Here is a 19,056-nt window from a genome sequence, read left to right as displayed (position 1 = left end):
TTCACCCCTCCACCCCCGTGCACCGGCCGCACGGACCACGGCCGCCTCCCGCCGTCCGAACCGGGGAGCACGCTGGCTCCGGGTGCACGCACCTGGTCCAGCCAGAAAAACATGACGGCTCCACGGGGAGTCATCGCCCGCTCCCACCGCCGCGTACTCCTCCCTGCGCTCTCCGCATGCACCAGTAACGGCCAGCCGCCGTCGGCTCCGCCTCGTGACTCGTGGGCCGGGTCCACGCGGCGGCCAGCCGCGCGGCGCCCCCGCCGCTCTCCTACCCTGCCCTGCCCCCCGTACTACTCCCTCCCTCCCTCCCACCGCGCGACCGCGACGGCTGCTCGACGCGCACCTACCCATCCCGGCAGGCATCCCCCCTGCAGGCTGCAGCAGTGCAGCCCCCACCCTCCCCACCACACCCGCCGCGGCGGGGCGCTGACCGACCGGCCATGGACGCGTTCCTTCCCCCTCCGGCGCCGTCCTCCTCCGCGTTCGGCGGCGGGGGCGGCGCCCCCGCGCGCGGGCACCACCGGCGCGCCCACTCCGAGACGTTCATCCGCCTCCCCGACGCGGACCTCCTTCTGGACCCGGACGCCGACTTCGGCTTCTCCGACATCGACTTCCCCTCGCTCTCCGACGACTCCCCCGCCGCGTCCGACCCGACGCCGCAGCCCCAGCAGCCCACGCGCCCCGCCCCGCCGCCGCAGCCGCTGCAGCAGCAACCGTCGGCGCCCAGGCCGCCGAGCGGGGCGCACATGAGGAGCCTCTCCCTCGACGCCGCCTTCTTCGACGGCCTCTCGCTGCAGGGAGGGGGCGTGGCGGGGCACAAGCGGAGCGGCTCCATGGACGGGGCCACCTCGCCGTTCGAGGGTGAGTCCGCGCCGCCTGGCGTGCTCCCGGACTACGCCAAGAAGGCCGTGCCCGCCGAGAAGCTCGCCGAGCTCGCGCTCCTCGACCCCAAGCGCGCCAAGAGGTGTGGAGATTTTTCCCGAGCTGTCTCCCTTAGTTTGTGCTGTACTTTCGAGTTGATCTGTGGTTTCGAGATCCGTATCCTTGTCGCGCTTTGATGTTTCGAGGGTATCTTATTGTTGAATCGAGGTGTAATTTTGGGATTAAATCGTGGTTCCGCCGTGGTCTGCGGTGCGCAGGATCCTGGCGAACCGGCAGTCGGCGGCGAGGTCCAAGGAGAGGAAGATCAAGTACACCAGTGAGCTCGAGAGGAAGGTGCAGACGCTGCAGACGGAGGCCACCACGCTCTCAGCACAGCTCACGCTTCTTCAGGTAAGGAATGATGCCTTGGTTTCTTTGACCGGTTACTACAATAATATCTCCTAGTAGCCATCGGTCCATTCCGACTCCGGATCACCCTCAGAAAAGAAAAATATCATCTTGTGGTTGGTGTGTACGAACGTATGATTGCCTCAGCCAGCCCTAATTATTTGACTCGGCCTAGTCTCGTGCTACAAGTACCACACATTAGGTATTATTTTATCCCCTCTTGAAATTCTTTGGTCTCCTGCTGCGCTGGATAAGTGTGGCAACGAACCTAGCTGGCTCAAACCTTGTGGCATGATGTATTCAACTAGATAAAACAAACGGTTGCCCTCACTCACATCCTCTCCGGATGATTGGTCGCAATAATGGTTGGTTCACTATTTTGGCTTTATCAATTAAACTCAAGTAACTTGGGTTTTCAATAAGAATTCTCTCCTTGCTGGTTCGTGGATAAATTTCTTCTATGCCACCAGAATTTTAGACATTCCTTTATTTAGGCATTTTGTAATCGATAAGGTCTCAACCAATTTAGGCATTCTGTTATGGATATTTGAACTTGGGAGTTGGGATTTTGAACCTTTTTGCTAGGAATGATATATATGTTGCCATCTGTTTTATGATACTCCATGTATACATGCGTCCTGCTCACCAAGTTCTTTCCAAGTTTTGAGTTGCTATTAGTGCATTTTGGTATCACCGATTGTCAGTGCCATTCGTTTGAATTTAGCTTTAGTTTTAGTTACGCATTATTTTTGTATACAAATTTACATTCTTCAGGGTCAAAATATTTATGCCCTTACATTTATCTGTCTTACCTTAGTTTAGATTAACAATTTTGAGGACATTCACCCACTTTATGTTCTGTATTAGCTGAAACCATGAGTGGCTATTAGCAGATAAAGTTATCCTCCAAGTTGCCTTGGTTTGCAAATGTCTTGCACATAATGCATTGGTTTATGTAAGCTAGCCACTCTACAATATCGATAATTTGATACACTATTTTTATGATAGTCTACAAAAGTAATGTTGAACGAAGTATTTCTCCGGGGGTTTATATTGTACATTGTATACTAGTAAGTAACGATTGAGCACATAGTGGCATCAGGTAACCCTATTTCATTATGTATACCATTTTCCATTCATCTTGTATGCTCCTCATGGATGCAGATACCTTGTGTAGGGCTCTAGGCTGTACAATCGTTATAGCCTCGTTCTCTCGGTTCAGTTGCGCTTGCAAATTATGTTACATGAAGGCAGGGGCGAATATTCGAGACTGAAAGATCATTATGTTGTGGGGAAATTTAGACAACTTGTACTTTTTTGCTGCAAGATCTGGAGCAGAATAAGCTGATTCATGCAAGTGCAGTTGGATCTTGAATTGTGGTCCTGTGTAGACTGAATGACGTGCTAGTGGACGTGTGAATTAAAAGTTGCCATGTTATCTGCAGCCAAGCGACAATGACCTTAGATGTTTAGCCTTTGGTTCATGGCCAACACAGCTCGAACGTTGCAATAATTTTTGAACCTTTTTATTTAACAATCTTGTCTGCAAGTATTGTTATAGTTGATGTGACTACTGAAGGATTTATTGCACCTAAAAGTAGGGTTATAATGGAGATGCCTCTGTACTTTGATAGTTAAGTCATGTCACAAACAGGTTCTCTGTTTGAAAGCTAAATTGATTGGAGATGTGGAATCCAATGGGTGGTGTTAGGCCGAAGCTTTGGTTTTGGTGGTTGGGGATGGTAACCCTACATTTATCTTTCTCCATAAAATTTGGCCAGTTCTGGAAAGCAAGAAAAAGAACGGAAATAAAAGGATGTTCTGAAAAGTTAACCAGATCTAAACTTTGTTGGCCACTAAGACTATCTTTTTGTGCTATTTTGATACTTTCTTATTGGCATGATTTTGGATTGCCACTCCATTGGTAATCATCCACGATACTGTCTGTGGCTGATCGTCAGGCATGTAGCTGGTGCCTAATGTGTTTTTTTGTTTTAGTTAGGCATTTTCCTTATCCAATGTTTTTTTGTGCCCTTCGTGTATTTGGTTCAGAAAATCTCTAATATTGTTTCCTTTATCATGCTGAATGCAGAGGGATACCTCTGGTTTAACCACTGAGAACAGGGAGCTCAAACTCCGGTTGCAGGCCATGGAAGAACAAGCTAAACTTCGAGATGGTATGTCCTAGTCGTCTTTGAGAAGCTCTTGAGGCGCTGCCATATAGGTCCTGGGGGAGACTGATTTTCTCCAGTTTCAAGAACATTATAACTTTATAAGGCAACCTGTTGAAACCCCTATTGTGTTTGGTGCAGCTCTGAATGATGCCCTGAGAGAAGAAGTCCAGCGGCTTAAGATAGCTGCAGGGCAAGTCCCTAGCATGAACGGGAACCCCTACAATGGAGGACTGCCACAGCAGCAGCAGCAGATGGCGTCCTATTTCTCACAACCGCAGCAGATGCAATATTTCGGCGGCCACCAGGGCCAGCATCAACATCACCGGAACTCTTCAAACGGTGGTGGCCAGTCCCTGAGCGACTCGATGGATTTCATGTGAGATGACTGGACCTCAGGCTCCTGAGGCCACATAACACCAACTGCAACTAAAGTACTGTAAAGGTAGCTGATGTGTACACCATATTCGTATGAGATGTATGATTCTTATGTTAGCTAGCTGTTCTTTGTACCCTTAATCAGAAAAAGTCATCCATGCATGACAACCATATATCATCCCTTTGGTTTTGGGGGTTAGATTCCTTGGCTGCTTGACATGTTGCCTGCCGTTGCTGCCCTGTGAAGATGTTCCTATAATAGTGAATGGAATGGTTTTCCGGCCGGTTGGAATTGGAACTCTGTGGTTTCGAGCGGGTGGGTTGGTGGAAGACTGAACTACTCAGGCCACAACATTTCCTGCGTACCTGAATGACAAAGATGCCTCCGTGAAGTAATCTGGGGCTTGAACTGGAAGGCTGCTGGATGGACTACCAGTTGCCGACGGGAGTGGAACATGTTAGGCTATCTCCAGCGGATTCCGTTCTCTACTGCTTCAGCAGCGTTCTCTAAATGATCCTCTAAAATATAAATGGTCCTCTAAAATAGAGAACGCTACAGGTTTCCTCTATATATAGAGATTCTCTCTCCTCTTCTCTATTTTTTCTTTACGTTTCAAACACTGAATTAAATAAAAATAAAATATGTCCATAGCGTTTGAGGTATGATAAATACGTACGTACAAAAATTTAAAATAAAATACGTTTCTAATATAGGGTTTAATGTATAGAGAACGAGATTTAGAGAATGTTGTTGGAGAGAAATGAGATATAGAGGAGAGAATCTTGTAGAGAATTCTGTAAATGAAGGATGTAGAGGATGGGATTTGGAGGATATCGCTGGAGACAGCCTTACCCCTTTGGTTCCGTTTGCCAGACGGCATAAGGCTATCTCCAATCATCGCTCTCTATATCCGTCATTTACAGACTTCTCTACAAGATTCTCTCCTCTATATCTCATTTCTCTCCAACAACATTCTCTAAATCTCGTTCTCTGTACATTAAATCCTATATTAGAAACGTATTTTGTTTCAAATTTTTCTACGTATGTATTTATCATACCTCAAATACTATGGACATATTTTATTTTTATTTAATCCGGTGTTTAAAACGTAAAGAAAAAAATAGAGAAGAGGAGAGAGAATCTCTATATATAGAGCCTGTAGCGTTCTCTATTTTAGAGTACCATTTAGAGAACGCTGCCGGAGCATATAAAGAACGGAATCTTCTCTATATATAGGGTAGAGAACGGTTTAGAGTCTCCCGTTGGAGACAGCCTTAAGCAGCTTGTCAGATGTCGACGTGAATGTCTTATGGAACCTTCTTGGCTTAATTTGGTTTTGCTCGTAGTCGATTTACTCTCCAGTCCTTTGCTTACAAGCTGAGCAATAGTTGTTGCAAATCATGTAGTATTGATTTACTTGTTGCACCATTTACGAGTTATTCATTCACTGTTTCATGTTTATCAACTCCATTAGAAAGTCAGGTATACGGTATACTGTATACACGTAAAATACTTCTTGATGCATCCTATGGAGAGCTTCTCCCTTCATTTTCAGTTGGAAGCTGAATTTGTATTTTGGGTGGAACCAGAGGTTTTCGTTAGCCACTGATCTACCTACGAGTGATTTTTAGCCACATGCAAGCGAAAACACACAGGATGGCGAATTTAACAAGCCCATAGACTATTAGAATCGTGAGCCCAATTAAATAAGCCCAGACGCAACAGAGCAACCGTCGGTTGGTTGGTTTGGTTTGTTTTTTTTTAATAGTTGGGTATTTTTTTTGCACTCACAGCTACACGTACAAGCTGCAGTATCTGAACGCACGTCCAAACACACACCACACTCCACACTCACGCTAACTCACACCCCTAGACGCAAGCTAGACCTACAAACCTATACATACTGCGCATTTTTGATCAAACCTATACATACTGCGCATTTTTGAAGAGATCACTGAAGACCTATGGACTCCATAGATGACGGGTATATTGCTGGGCAACCCGGACGGATGGCCTGCACAACCGCAGCGTACACCACTGGGCTACGAGCCCGTTCTTTGAGAGTTTTTTTAAAAAAAGGTTAAAAAAATTTAAATTCAAAAAAGGGTGCCCGTTTGGAAGAATTTGAAAAATGGGTGCCTCCCGCCCGATCAACGGGCGGGAGGCCACATCCCACCCATCCAACGGGCGGGGGGTCCAAAAAAAGCGAACAGGCCCCCGGGGAGGGGCCTCTTCGCGAAAGAAATTTTTTTATTCGCGAAGAAGCCCCCTGACGTGGCATCCCGCCCTCCCAACGGGCGGGAGGTTCCCCCGAGGGGCATCCCGCCCTCCCAACGGGCGGGACGCCCCCCCAACTATTTAAGCCCCCATCCACCCCTAATTCTCATAATATTCAGCAAAAATCAACAAAAAAAAGAAAGGGAGGAGAGGAAGAGAGGAGAGGAGAGGAAGCGGCGAAACCCTGTCGACACGTCGGTTTGGAGGTATATTCTCGTTATAGTCGTATAATTATCAATTATTTTTACGAATATTTGTTAGGTTAGTTATACGTAGAATAGTTTTCAGTATTTTCAATAGCTTTTAGAAATATTTGTTAGGGTAGTTCTATTTTAAATAGTTCTTAGTATTTTGAATAGTTTGTAGATATATTTCTTAGGTAGTTATATTTTGAATAGTTTTTATAGTTTCAGTAGTTTTCAGATATATTTCTTAGGGTAGTTATATTTTGAACAGTTTTCAGTATTTTCAATAGCTTTAGAAATATTTATTAGGGTAGTTATATTTTGAATAGTTTTTAGTAATTTTAATAGTTTTTATATACATTTCTTAGGGTAGTTGTGTTTTGAAAAGTTTTTAGTATTTTCAATAGTTTTTAGGAATATTTCTTAGGATAGTTATATTTTGAATAGTTTTTAGTATTTTCAATAGTTTTTAGGAATATTTGTTAGGGTAGTTATATTTTTTTAGTAATTCAATAGTTTTTAGATATATTTGTTACGGTTGTTATATTTTGAATAGTTTTTTTTGTATTTTCAATAGTTTTTAGGAATATTTGTTAGGGTAGTTATATTTTGAATAGTTTTTAGTAATTCAATAGTTTTTAGAAATATTTGTTATGGTAGTTATATTTTGAATAATTTTTAGTATTTTCAATTGTTTTGTACGAATATGTGTTACGGTACTTATATTTTTCATGTAGATATGGCGGAGACACCGGAGCTCCTTGACGTGAACACCGACGAACGGTACAGATCGTACCTGGCAGCGGTGGAGGGGCAGGAGCTTCACGAGTTGCGCCCTCGTGTAGCAAAGGAGTTGTTGCACCTGGACGACCGTTGGCTTGACAGGTGATACTTTGTATTTTTTTACGGAACTAATGTATAGCTTGTACGACAATTGTAATAACAATGCAAAATATACAGGTTACGTGAGGTTGGTTTGCTGCCACTCGCACGTATGCTTCAGGCCGGCGACGGCCAAAACGGTGGCGCCAAGAAGCGGATGCAGCTGGACCGCTCTCTACTTGCGGCGTTGGCGGACAGGTGGCGTCCGGAGACGAACATGTTCCACTTGCCGTGCGGGGAGATGGCCCCCACGTTGCAGGACGTGTCGTACCTGCTCGGGCTTCCCATTGCGGGTGAAGCTGTTGGCCCGGTTGCCGCGCCACCTTTCTGGAGGGCGGAGCTTCAGGAGCGGTTTGCTCCAGCGAACCCGCCACTTGTTGTGAACGTACCTGATTTGCCTGGCCCCGCCAAGAGTTAGGTAATACAATTTAGGGTACATCCAATTATTTTTTAATTAATTTAGTTGAATCATATGTGACTACCTCTAAGAGCTGAACAAATATATTTCAGGCTCAGGATCTGCACCCTCTGGCTAGGCCGTACGAGGTGTCGCGATGCCTGGAGGTATATCTGTTGTGGTTGTTCGGCTGGACTCTTTTCTGCAACTCTACCGGCAATTATGTGGACAAGATACTCATGCAATACGCGCGCGCGATTGCGGATGCCGAGCCGGGCCAGATACCTGGGTGGAGCTGGGGATCGGCAGTGCTTGCTGCCACGTACCGAGGCCTTTGCCAGGCCTGTTTGAAGACGGAGAGGACCGCCGTCATCATAGGCTGCCCACTTCTGCTGCAGCTGTGGTCGTACAAGCGATTCGCCATAGCACGCCCCCTAATTAGCGAGGAGCCTTATCCGCCCGAGATGTATGGGATGTGGGACGAGGATAGCCCCACGATGGGTTCGCTTTGGATCGATCGACGGGTAAGCTCTTTAATTTACTGTTGTACGTTTCTGTATATGCAAAGTACCGATGCAGTTTCGTAATTTTGCAGATAAGCTGAGCACATCAGCAGGTCCGAAAAGCATACCCGCAGTTCGTGTCCGAATTTGATCGGATGCGGCCACAGGATGTCATCTGGACCCCGTACACCGCTGCGGCTATCCAGACACGTGCGCCGCACGGGTTGTCTTCCCTCTGCACGCGTGACGAGGAGTACTGGCTCACAAAGGCGAACCTAGTGTTCGATATTCTCGTCGAGCCGTACTGCGTCGAGTGAGTGATAAGGCAGTTTGGGCGACGACAGCACTTCTCTCTCCTACCTCGAGCGTTCCATGCCGTGCCGCGCAATGTACACGAGTAAGTTTGTGATAACTCGTTTTGTATTAATTATGTAATCGTTATCATAAAGTAATGTTGTCTTTCAAATGTTTGCAACAGATATTCGCGCAGGGGATATCATGCCAATGAGGTCAACTGGGTCGTCAAGCTGCAAGAGTACGTAGAAGGGTGGCTTGACGCACGTGACGATGTGTGGGACGAGCTGCAGCCACACACGGAGGCGTCATACCGCGCATACCTCCGCCGGTACCTCCCTCGCACGCGTCCGTACGTCATTCTTTCACGTATTGATGACGCGGAGCATCAGCACCAGCCGACCATCTCGGACACGTATCCCTCATACCGTGATCAGGCGCAGCGTGGGGCAGTACGTCTTTCGCAATTTGAATTATTAAATCTTTTTTTACAAAAGATCGATAACAATATTACTTTGCTTCCCATTACGTATGCCGATCGATCTGATCAACTTCGCGGAGGTCGAAGCTTCATCTCAAATCACGTTGCTTGAACGTGGAGTACGTGTGCCAGAGGCACAGTACAAAGACAGCTTGCGTAAGATTCAAGACAACTTGACGCGAGCATTACGTGCACTTACGTGTCGCGGCAGAGACGACGTGGGGGCCTCCAGTTCATCTCATGCATCCGCCCACGTGTACACAGCTGGCCCGTCGACCTCTGCAGCACCGCACGCAGCGTCCAGCGGTACTGCCGCTAGTTCAAGCTGTAAGTCCTTTATAATTGCCATTTCGATCACTTTTGATTTACACGACTAATTTCGTTTGTTTTTATAGTCATGCACTCGATGGCAATAGGACATCCTCCTGCAAGAATGGAGCCTCAGACGTTTGGCGCCTATGCTCCAGGAACATCTCTCCCGTCGGGTTCGATGCCAGCTGCACCATACTCTCATACTCTCAGGGCTATGCTCAGCATGCATGGTCGACGGGAGCTCCTGCATATGGTGGTCCATTCGGTGTGCCGGACTGGGACGATTGGGAGGGCGGCTCCGCCACTTGGTCGGAGTTGGTGGGCGGCGGCGCCAAGCCTGACATCATTGGTCCCTCCCAGATGTATGACGCTCCAGGCGCACAGTCCCAGGATGACCCTTTCACGCCTGCACCTCCTCCGCCTCGTTCTCACCGTGCTCCAGATGCATTTACGTACTCGGAGGACCACATACGCCGACGGGTTAGGACTAGGGAGGGAGGACCAAGAGAGCGCGAGGTCCGGGACAGGTGGGGTAGATACTCCTCCTTCGGTGGACTTTCCATATTTAAACTGTTTTTATATGATACTATTTTCTTTTTAATTGGTTGATGTATCGTACTATCGTAATATTTGGATTCTACGTTGCAAAACGTTATCGTTTAACCATCTTCATACGAGTTTTACATACATCAATCTTCTTCGTAAAATTGAATTAAAATTTTATGTGTACAAAAGAGTACGACGAATAAATATTGTATTAGAAAAAAGTTTGAATTTCAAATAGTTTGTAAATCATAAATTCCAACAAAAAATAATAAAAAAAATAAGCAGGGAACATCCCGCCCACTGGCCGGGCGGGATGCCTCCCGCCCTCTGGCCGGGCGGGATGCCTGCCTCAGGGACCTCTTCGCGAATAAGAAACTTTCTTATTCGCGAAGAGGCCCTCGGGAGGGGTCTGGAAATATTTTTGGAACATCCCGCCCGATCAACGGGCGGGAGACACCCATTTTCCGAATTATTCCCAACCGGCACCCCTTTTTTAAATTTTATTTTTTTAAACCCTTTTTTTTAAAAAATTCGTTCTCTGAAAGGAGTTGGTTGGTTTGCTTAGCTGCGCCATCGGCTGAAAAATACTTAACAGTCATCCAGCCCAACCCACCAGATGCGAAAACTAAACCCAACTACGTAAGCCCATGAGCGGGCACCCAGTGAAGTCGACACGCGTCCTCCTCGGCCCATCCACCCGTCACCCGCCCTCCCCGTCGTCTCCGGCGCGCGCCGAGGCGGCGCTGGAGGCCGGAACAGAGCGCGGCCCGCGGCGTCCCACCACCGATCTGACGATCCTCTCCGTCAACCACCGAGAACCCGATCCGGCTCAGCGCCGAGTCAGCCGGCAACGACAGCCGCTGCTCCGTCCCGGTGCCCCCAGTTGGCCTGGCCCGCTCCGACCTCCGATGCAGCAGCAGGTAGCCCGTCGACCCACGCTTTCCACAATGAGATTCTCCGCGTCCTCTCGTTCCGCGCTGGGTTCGTTGTCGCGGTGCGGCACGCGTCGCGTGCCTCGCACGGTTGGTGGTCCGCACACGGGGAAGGGAAGACACGGAGGGTGCTCCGCCATCCCGTCGTTCCCCGCTACCAGCGATCGCCGTGCGGTTGCGGTTGCGGTTGCAGGTGCGGATCAGGCCAAATCTCATGCGCAATCATGGCATTGTCATTGCACTTGCTCATACGTGAGGGTTCACTACGTAAGCGAATCAATCGGGGGGGCACGAGACCATGGCATCCTGTTTCGTCCGCTCCAACCTCGTGCATTGTGGCGGAATTCTTTGATTAGATCATGGTAGATGCGTTACCTAGAATGGTTTCTTGATTTGTTTTTGGGGGGTGGATGCAAGGGTTTCCATTGACGACCCATTTTCATTTGGTTTTTGAAGCTGTAGCGAGAACATGCCATACTGTTGTAGTTGTAGGCACAATCTTTTGCTAGTTGGTGAAGAGTGTTGATGAAACAAGCGGGGATGTAGGTTCAACGGATGAGACAAATTTCATTCTAATCTTCAGCAAAACCAAGCTAAGTTTTTTCCTAGAACATGGTCTACATGATGTCTCCTCTCTAATCTTGTAATGATATTATCCTATTTCTAGTCTTGAGTCATGAGTCATGGCCACGTCAAGCAGAGATAATCGGAGGTTTGGTTTGAACTTTGGAATATGACTGACTTGGACCGTAGCTTGCTAAGCATGTTAGCAGGAATCTACCCTGCAGCAACTCCCTAGTCCTTTTGTTTTCAGTTGTTAGGCAGCTAGATTATGCAAGTGGTTGTGACAATAATGTTCCTTTTTTTTTTACCTCCCCTTTTCAAACTTCACTTTGTTTCTGCTTCTTCCTAGCCGTTGAAAAATTTTCCGTCATCTTGCTAGGATCATCTTTCAGTAATGGCCTAGTCTGCTGAAAGAGAAATCAAGCTGACCATGCATTGCCGCACTGGATTGTGACGTGCTGCTTGCATACTCAAACCTGATATTTCTTTGTGCTCAATGCGCTAGGATGAAAAACGAAGTAGTCACTGGAGTGGGCCCTTGCTTGTACTTAGGGCCAGTTTGGTAGAGCTCCAACTGATCCTGATTCTCTGTGGGAGCTGATTCTCTAAGAGAAGTGATTCTGTGGCTGAAGGTGATTCTCTTTGATTCTCTAGCATAAACTCTTAAAATCAGGATGGAGAATCACTTCACAGAATCAGGAGAAGCTACTTTTTTCAGCTCCCAGCCTCTTAGTTCATTTCAGAGAATCACTCCACAGAATCAGCAGAGAATCACTTCTCTCTGAAAAACTGTTTGGCAGAGCTCTTGCTGGATTCAGCAGAGAATCGGCTCTGGGAGCTCTGCCAAACTGGCCCTTAAATGTAGACAATCACAATTGTACAAATTGCTATTTACCTAGACGAGAAATATGTTGTCTTCTACTGCTGCTTTGTAACCCGTTTTACTTCTTGGACCTGGTGCTGGAATCTTTACCAGGCTCTCGCTGAAGTTTCAAATTGGGGTTATTTTACCCATCATTAGCTCATTTACACGGCACCTTGTCACTCGTGGGGCCATGTGTAATCTTTTGTCCTGCCCCCTAGAAAATCTGTGCCGACAGAATAAGTGAAGGCTGATGTAACTGTTAGTGACTTGATGAACTAACCAATGAAACAGCAATGCAAAAAATAGCATAGCCTTTAACATGTGCCAATCTGAAAGTGCCTTTTATTTTGCATAGAGGAAGATTGACTTCTTGACCAAGAACTATGTTTTTATTTTCGATGAAGGCACCACGCAAGGTAGACTACATTATTTTAACCTAGCTGCCTAATTGCTGGCATTGTGACCTTCTGCTTGCACCTGTTTCATATAAACCAAAAGGTACTGTGCTGTGTGAGTGTGTTCATCTGTATTTGACTTGCCACTTGTTGATACATTTTTCAATAGTTCATTATTGTGTAACTTATTCTGTATTAAGAATGATGATACTTTAAGGTGCCTTGAAGCCTTGCTGGTGATAAGGAGACCAAACTGAGTTGATGATGCCGAACACAAGACAACAGGCTGTTATGGTGCTGTTGTCTTCTGCTATTGCTAGAGATGCTTCTCACAACAACTGAAGGTATTTTATTGGGGGCGATTCCTACTCCCACTTAGTTAACCTGATTGCGGTACTGAAAATGCTGACAAGTTTAGTTTATATGCACAAACTCTCCTCTCACCTGTTGTAACATTCATTCACTCTCGACCTGTGATGACCATCAGATCTTCCGCTTATGACTAGTAGTCTAGGACTCTTAAGGGCAAAATGAATATGTTATATTCGGCTGGGGTTTAAACCCCAGTGCCTATAAATGAATATGTTAAATACATTTTTTTTGCAGTAAGTGGACTCCATCAATATCTGCCCAAATCATCATGATGATTTGACTATTATCTACTTAAATACTTTCTTCTTTTTTCCGGTTTCATCACTTGCTAGCTATGAATCAGATGATATTGAGGTGTTCCACCTGCTACATCCTCAGAGCCCAACCCAAAAACTGAAAATGGGAGATGCCCAATCCTCCAGCTGACAGACTTGCTAGAAAGGGACTTTCTCACCCGGCTGCTTGCCACTCTGTGATCAAGCTAAGGAAACAATTGACCACTTCCTGGTTTCTTGTGTTTTTAGTCGGCAAGTCCGGTATACTATTCTACATGACCTCGGCCTCCAGGCTCTTGCACCACAAGTTGGGATAGGTCGTTCGAGGACTGGTGGGCTTCTGTTTCAGGTCAAGTGCAAAAAGGGTTGAATTCCATTGTCATTCTTGGTTCCTGGTCCTTGTGGAATCATCGCAATCATTGTGTTTTTGATGGGATCACCCATAACTCGTCCAGTGTCATCGTGATTATTAAGGAAGAGATGCAACAGTGGTCTACTGCAGGTGCTCGAGGAGTTTCCTACCTCCTCGGCCTAGCAGCTCCAGCCACTTAAGTGTTCTGGTCTAGTTTTTTCTGGTCATGTTTTGCCCTTTTGTAAGAGTATCTTAGCCTGTAAACCAGGGTGGGTTGCAGACCCTTCATATCTGTAACACTCTGGGGATCTTTTTCCCTTTTTCTTCTTAATATATTGATGCGCAGTTCTCCTGCGTGTTCGAGAGAAAAAAAGGTGTTCCACCTGCCGGCTCAGTTCATCTGATGTCATTGACAGAAAACATGTTCAATGAGCATGTCAAGTTATTAATATCCCAAATCTATAGTTGACTGAATTGTAGAGTCATTTCTATCAATTTCATGGAATTAATTATAATCCTCTATGGCAAAACCTTGGTCCCTATGAAATTAAATGCTCTAGAAATACATACATCTGGGATCAGATTAATGACTTCTTTCTGGCAAAACCTGTAGACTATTACCGTTTTATATGTTTGGCCTTCAAGGTAGTCGTGTGATTGTGTCCTGTGATTATCTTAAAGTGTCATACCAATTCAGAATTTATTATTATTTTTTCTTTTTTTAATTTTTTTCCTTTTCACTGCCTAGGATTGTTCAATTATATTCTGAAATCCATTTTTTTTGTTGAACATAAGAAGGAGAGTACTAATGAATTCTGAAAGCAGAGTTAATCTTTTATGATGTGCAGGTGGCACCAAATTAACTTGTCATTTTGTACCAGACACAATTTGGAGCAATGCAGGACCAATTCTTTACTTCCTTTTGAGAGGAAAAAAACTAGAATCATTAATGCCAATCAGTCTAAAGCTGTGCATCGCTGTGCTCCATCCACAAGCTGCTGCCATTTCCGATCTTTGGAACTGATCATGTTCCTTGCCATGTTCAGTTCAGGACAAAACATAAGTTCAGAATAATAGCAAGAGGCAGCTTGGAGCCAAGAAGCCTATTTGGCCCGCACTTATTTTTTGGTGTAAGTTCCCCTTCACAACAACTCTACTCCTTGAGACAATCATCATTGTCCTTGTTCAGTTCCATTGTAGCGGCGATATCTGATAACTATTTATATGCTGTGAGAAAATGACTACATTGACTATGTTCAGAATATGCCAACAGTTAACAAGTGAAGCATCATCCTACAATAACAGCGCTATATGATTTCCTGATAGGTATAAATAAATATGTGTCTCTGGAAACAAGTTGGTGTCATGAACTCATTGGACACTGGTTATAGAACGCCACTACTCCCTCCGTCCCAAATTATTAGTCGTTTTGGCTTTTCTAGATTCATAGTTTTTGCTATGCATCTACATATATATTATGTCTAGGTGCATAGCAAAGCCTATAAATCTAGAAAAGCTAAAATGACTAATAATTTGGGATGGAGGGAGTATGGGATATGATAACTGTGTTTCGGCTGGTATATACATTTTTTTGCTATCAGAACCGTCTTATATAAAGTTCAAGTTTTATACCATTTTTAGGATAGATTAAACAAACTGTATATACACTGTCGAACTTATAGCACGGAGCTACTTCTTGTTCACAAAGTTGAGATTTAAACATAAACTCTGCATCTATGTTTGCATTTTGGCTTTTCCTTTTTAATTGTAATTTCAAGATGACTCATGATAAGATCAACAGAAAGTAGCAACTCAGCACACAAATTTCTTATTCATATAGTATATAGTCGAGTCCAGTAAAGGACTATATGACTCGATGCTGACACGTGGCAAGAAGCATTATAGGAATATGCCCTCAGCGTGCTCTGAGTTCCATCTACTTCTCTGTGACAGGCCAAAAAATGACACTGCAACAGTGTCTCTTTATGTATACTCTGAAGTTGGTAGAGAGCCACACAAAGAGCCAAAAACCTTTGGTCAGATCCATGTTGCACCAGAGCTCCAAGTTTAAGACAGTTTAGCTTGCATTAGCATGGAGGTTTACATCCTATTCTCTCTTTTCTCCAATGTTGTCTCTACCCTTTGTCTCCTCATTCTGTATATAAGTGATACTAGAGCATATGGATCAAAGCAACTCTTATGGTAGACAGTGGGCAAATGGAAACCATGTCATATCCTTGTTCTCCTCTTCTCTCCTTTCCTATACACGAAGAGAGTAGCTATTCGCTATGGTCTCCTCAGCTAGCCCACCATGAGAATTCTCCTGTCGATCCTTGTGAGTTCTTTGACACCACTGCCATAGATTCTAGCGATACACATGGCCAAAATGCTTTTGATGTTGATGTGTTCACCCATTGTCCTGAGAGGCTTCTGTGCCAAGAGAGTGGTAACTTGGCGACTATCCAAGAGGAGCTCATGGAGGAGAACAGTCTAAGTGATCTCCTTCTCACTGGAGCAGAGGCAGTCGAGGCTGGGGATTCAAGCCTTGCCTCGGTAGTGTTCTCAAAACTTGACGAGCTCCTGCCTGTCACTTTTGAGAATGCAGCAGCCAGCTCTTTTGATCGGCTGGCCTACCATTTTTCCCAAGGCCTGCAGTCCCGGATGTCTGGTGCATCCTCTCCGTGCTACCCACCAGAACCAGAGCAGTCTGGTACCATGTCGGTGCACCAGATGATACAAGAGTTGTCGCCATTTGTTAAGTTCACGCACTTCACCGCCAATCAGGCCATTCTAGATGCCACCACAGGTGACACGGATGTTCATGTCATCGACTTCAACCTCAGTGAGGGCATCCAGTGGTCATCACTCATGTCAGACCTTGCTCGCCAAGGTGGCAAGTCGTTCCACCTTACAGCAATCATAATGGATGCTGATCACAATAACAACACTCATCACACAGCTGCACGGTGTCTTGCAGAGTTTGCTGAATCCTTAAACCTCCCCTTCCAGTTCAGCTTTCTTTGTATACACAACAAGGAGGACCTGGAGGACTTTTCCAGGAACCGTGAAGGTTCAGTGGTTTTCTCATGTGACACAACGAATTTGTGTTACAAGTCGTGGAGCAAGTTACAGATGCTACTACTTGGCTGTGTCAAGAATTTACAGCCTAAGTTAGTGGTCATCATAGAAGAGGAGCTGGTCAGAATTGGAAAAGAGGTTTCTCTATCTCACGCTTCCTTTGTGGAGTTTTTCTTTGAGGCATTGCACCATTTCACCATGGTGTTTGAGTCCCTGGTGAGTTGTTTCAGCACTAGTAACAATAGGGTCTGCCTGAAGCTTGTGGAGAGGGATATGGTGGGGCCAAAGATACAGGACTTTGTAGGGCAGTACAGGTCTGTGACCCTTGAGGTTGCTGCCCCTAAGGATTTGGAAAGGTTTGTGCCTTGTGGGCTGAGTGCCCGTAATATTGCTCAGGCCAGGATGCTGGTTGGGTTGTTCAATAGGAGCTTCGGTATCACGCATGAGAAGGGCAGGCTTCAGTTGTGCTGGAAGTCCAGGCCTTTGATCTCTGTGTCAGTTTGGACTCCTCTGTGAAAGGAAATGAGTTTGTGATGATTTTCGGGCTAAATTTTCTTGTAAGAGTTTGTACTGGATTTTCCTTTTTTTTTTTGTTGTTGCCGGAAGATATCTTGTACTCCCTCCATTCCAAATTGTAAGTCGTTTAGGCAAATCAAACTATATATCTAGACATAGTGTTTATCTAGGTGCATAGCAAAATCTATATATCTAAATTTGCTAAAACGATCTATAATTTGGAACGAAGGGAGTAGAATGCAATTAAAATGCCAGCATCCTGCTGGAAGTTTAGAGCTCTCTGATCTGTGGTTGCATAATCTTTTTAGGTCCTTACAATGTAACTTTTACACATGATAAGTGACAGTATATTTTATCCTTCTCTAATAGGGCGTTTCTTCTGATTTTTTTCTCAGGTAGGTGCCACTTCCTACCTGCCTTTCAGTTTCAGATTCTTATGGTATTAAGCTATTATTGATGTGTTCTTACCTTTTGCTTTGCTTTGCAGTGTTTTAAGTCGCGGGCTATACTGCCACTTAGCGGCGTCCTTCTCCACTCCAAAAGTTGTAGGCAGCTATAGCGTGGAAGCTAATCCAACAGTGATGCCGCGTCAGGTGGGTCGACAAGCCCCTCGTCTACAAGGGATGAGCTTGAATCCAGTTGGTAAATCGAGCGAACAGTCATCCTTCAGGCTGGAGACCATAGAAAGAAGATGATCAGGAACTGGAAGTGCTGATGGCCGTAACACTGTTCTGCATTGTTATGTGTAAACATTCTGAGTTTCGACATTATATCGACTGTCCATGCTGAAAAATCTCAGTACTGGTATTTCCGGGCCAAACTTTGTAAGAGCATCTGCTGCTGAATCTTAAGTTCACCCCTTTTGGGGCCAGTTTCCTTCCAAAGAAAAAGGTTAAAGTGTGATCTTCTCAATCGCTTCTGAACTCTTGAAGAGCTTGAGATGTCGCTGTTTACCTCTGTACTGAACCATCGATTGCTGTGCGTGCGTCCGGCCAGCGTGTGTGGTTGGCTCCGGGCTTTCCGTCGTCCGGTGGCTAAGCCTGTAGGCGCCGAGCGTGAAGGGGAAGCGGGTGAACGACGGCGACGACGCCGGAAGGCAGGCGGAGCAGGTAATTTCAGTTCAGTTCCCCAGCTTTAGAATCGAAGAGACTTACAGGCAGATCCTGGTTTTACCTCCAAACTCTACGTTCCTTTTGCACGTGCGCTTGAGCTCACGGCAGCCAACGACGGTGAGCCACTAGCAGGCTTGGACGGCGGAGAGCTCGATCCGGTATGCGTAGCGTGGTCTGGGCGGCGCCATCGTCGGCGCGCGAGGGGATCTGGAGGAACTTGACGGGGCGAGCGCAGGAAGCACAGTGCGCGGGCCTACCGGGAGTCGCCGGTGGCGGGATAGCGCGATCGACCCCGCCGGCGGCGGCGGCGGCCACGTCGCTGGCAGAGAGTATTTGCAAAGATCCCCCGATTTCACGATCCAAATATTAGCAAATAGCCCCACGGTATTTTATAAAATACCTTCTGGTTTGGATCGCGATTAATAATAGCGATCCGAATATTTGCGTATAGACCCAGGTATTTTACAAAATATCTCCTGTTTTGGATCGCGATCCGAATATTTACATATAGATCCAGGTATTTTATAAAAAGCCCTCTGGTCCGGATTGCGATTAATAATCGCGATCCGATTATTTACATAAATACCCCTGGTTAGGATAAGCTCATCCTCCTGGCCGTCCGCCGCCTGCCGCCGCCATCGTGCTTCCCACGCTCCACCCCCGTTGCAAGGGCAACACCCCGCTCAAATCCTAGCACCCATCTTCTCCCGCAGCTGCGAGCCGTTCGCCGCGTCCGCCGCGGTTAGGCCTCCCAGACGCAACAGTGCAGGCGACGGAGCTGGCGGCCGTCGGTGCGGCTGTAGTAGCAGGAGGACGTGCTAGGAATTTCGTAGCCGGCGTGTGCAGAGGAGAGGATCATAAGATTCAGGTGCCGTAGTGCTGAATCTTCAGCTTCT

At 46.2% G+C, this 19,056-nt stretch overlaps 2 protein-coding genes across 3 annotated transcripts; both read left to right on the top strand.

The window, feature by feature from the left end:
- The first annotated feature begins 285 nt into the window (after positions 1-285).
- LOC112902872 (transcription factor VIP1-like) lies at positions 286-4,119 on the top strand. 2 transcript variants are annotated; one of them, XM_025972057.1, is made up of 4 exons: positions 286-967; positions 1,143-1,275; positions 3,365-3,496; positions 3,585-3,726. In XM_025972057.1, exons 1-3 carry the CDS (start codon positions 444-446, stop codon positions 3,458-3,460), a joined length of 753 nt encoding a protein of 250 aa, XP_025827842.1. In that variant the 5' UTR covers positions 286-443; the 3' UTR covers positions 3,461-3,496; positions 3,585-3,726. The 2 variants fall into 2 exon arrangements, with proteins under 2 accessions (XP_025827842.1, XP_025827841.1); XM_025972056.1 differs by having other exon boundaries at positions 294-967; positions 3,365-3,449; positions 3,585-4,119.
- An 11,175-nt stretch (positions 4,120-15,294) lies between these two features.
- On the top strand, positions 15,295-17,082 carry LOC112902157 (nodulation-signaling pathway 2 protein-like). The gene has a single exon (XM_025971086.1). The coding sequence runs from the start codon at positions 15,654-15,656 to the stop codon at positions 17,046-17,048; it is 1,395 nt and encodes a 464-aa protein (XP_025826871.1). The 5' UTR covers positions 15,295-15,653; the 3' UTR covers positions 17,049-17,082.
- Positions 17,083-19,056: the final 1,974 nt, after the last annotated feature.

The sequence above is a fragment of the Panicum hallii genome, chromosome 8 (genome assembly GCF_002211085.1).
Source record: "Panicum hallii strain FIL2 chromosome 8, PHallii_v3.1, whole genome shotgun sequence".
Lineage (NCBI taxonomy): Eukaryota > Viridiplantae > Streptophyta > Magnoliopsida > Poales > Poaceae > Panicum > Panicum hallii.
This window is presented reverse-complemented; position numbering and strand designations above follow the sequence as displayed.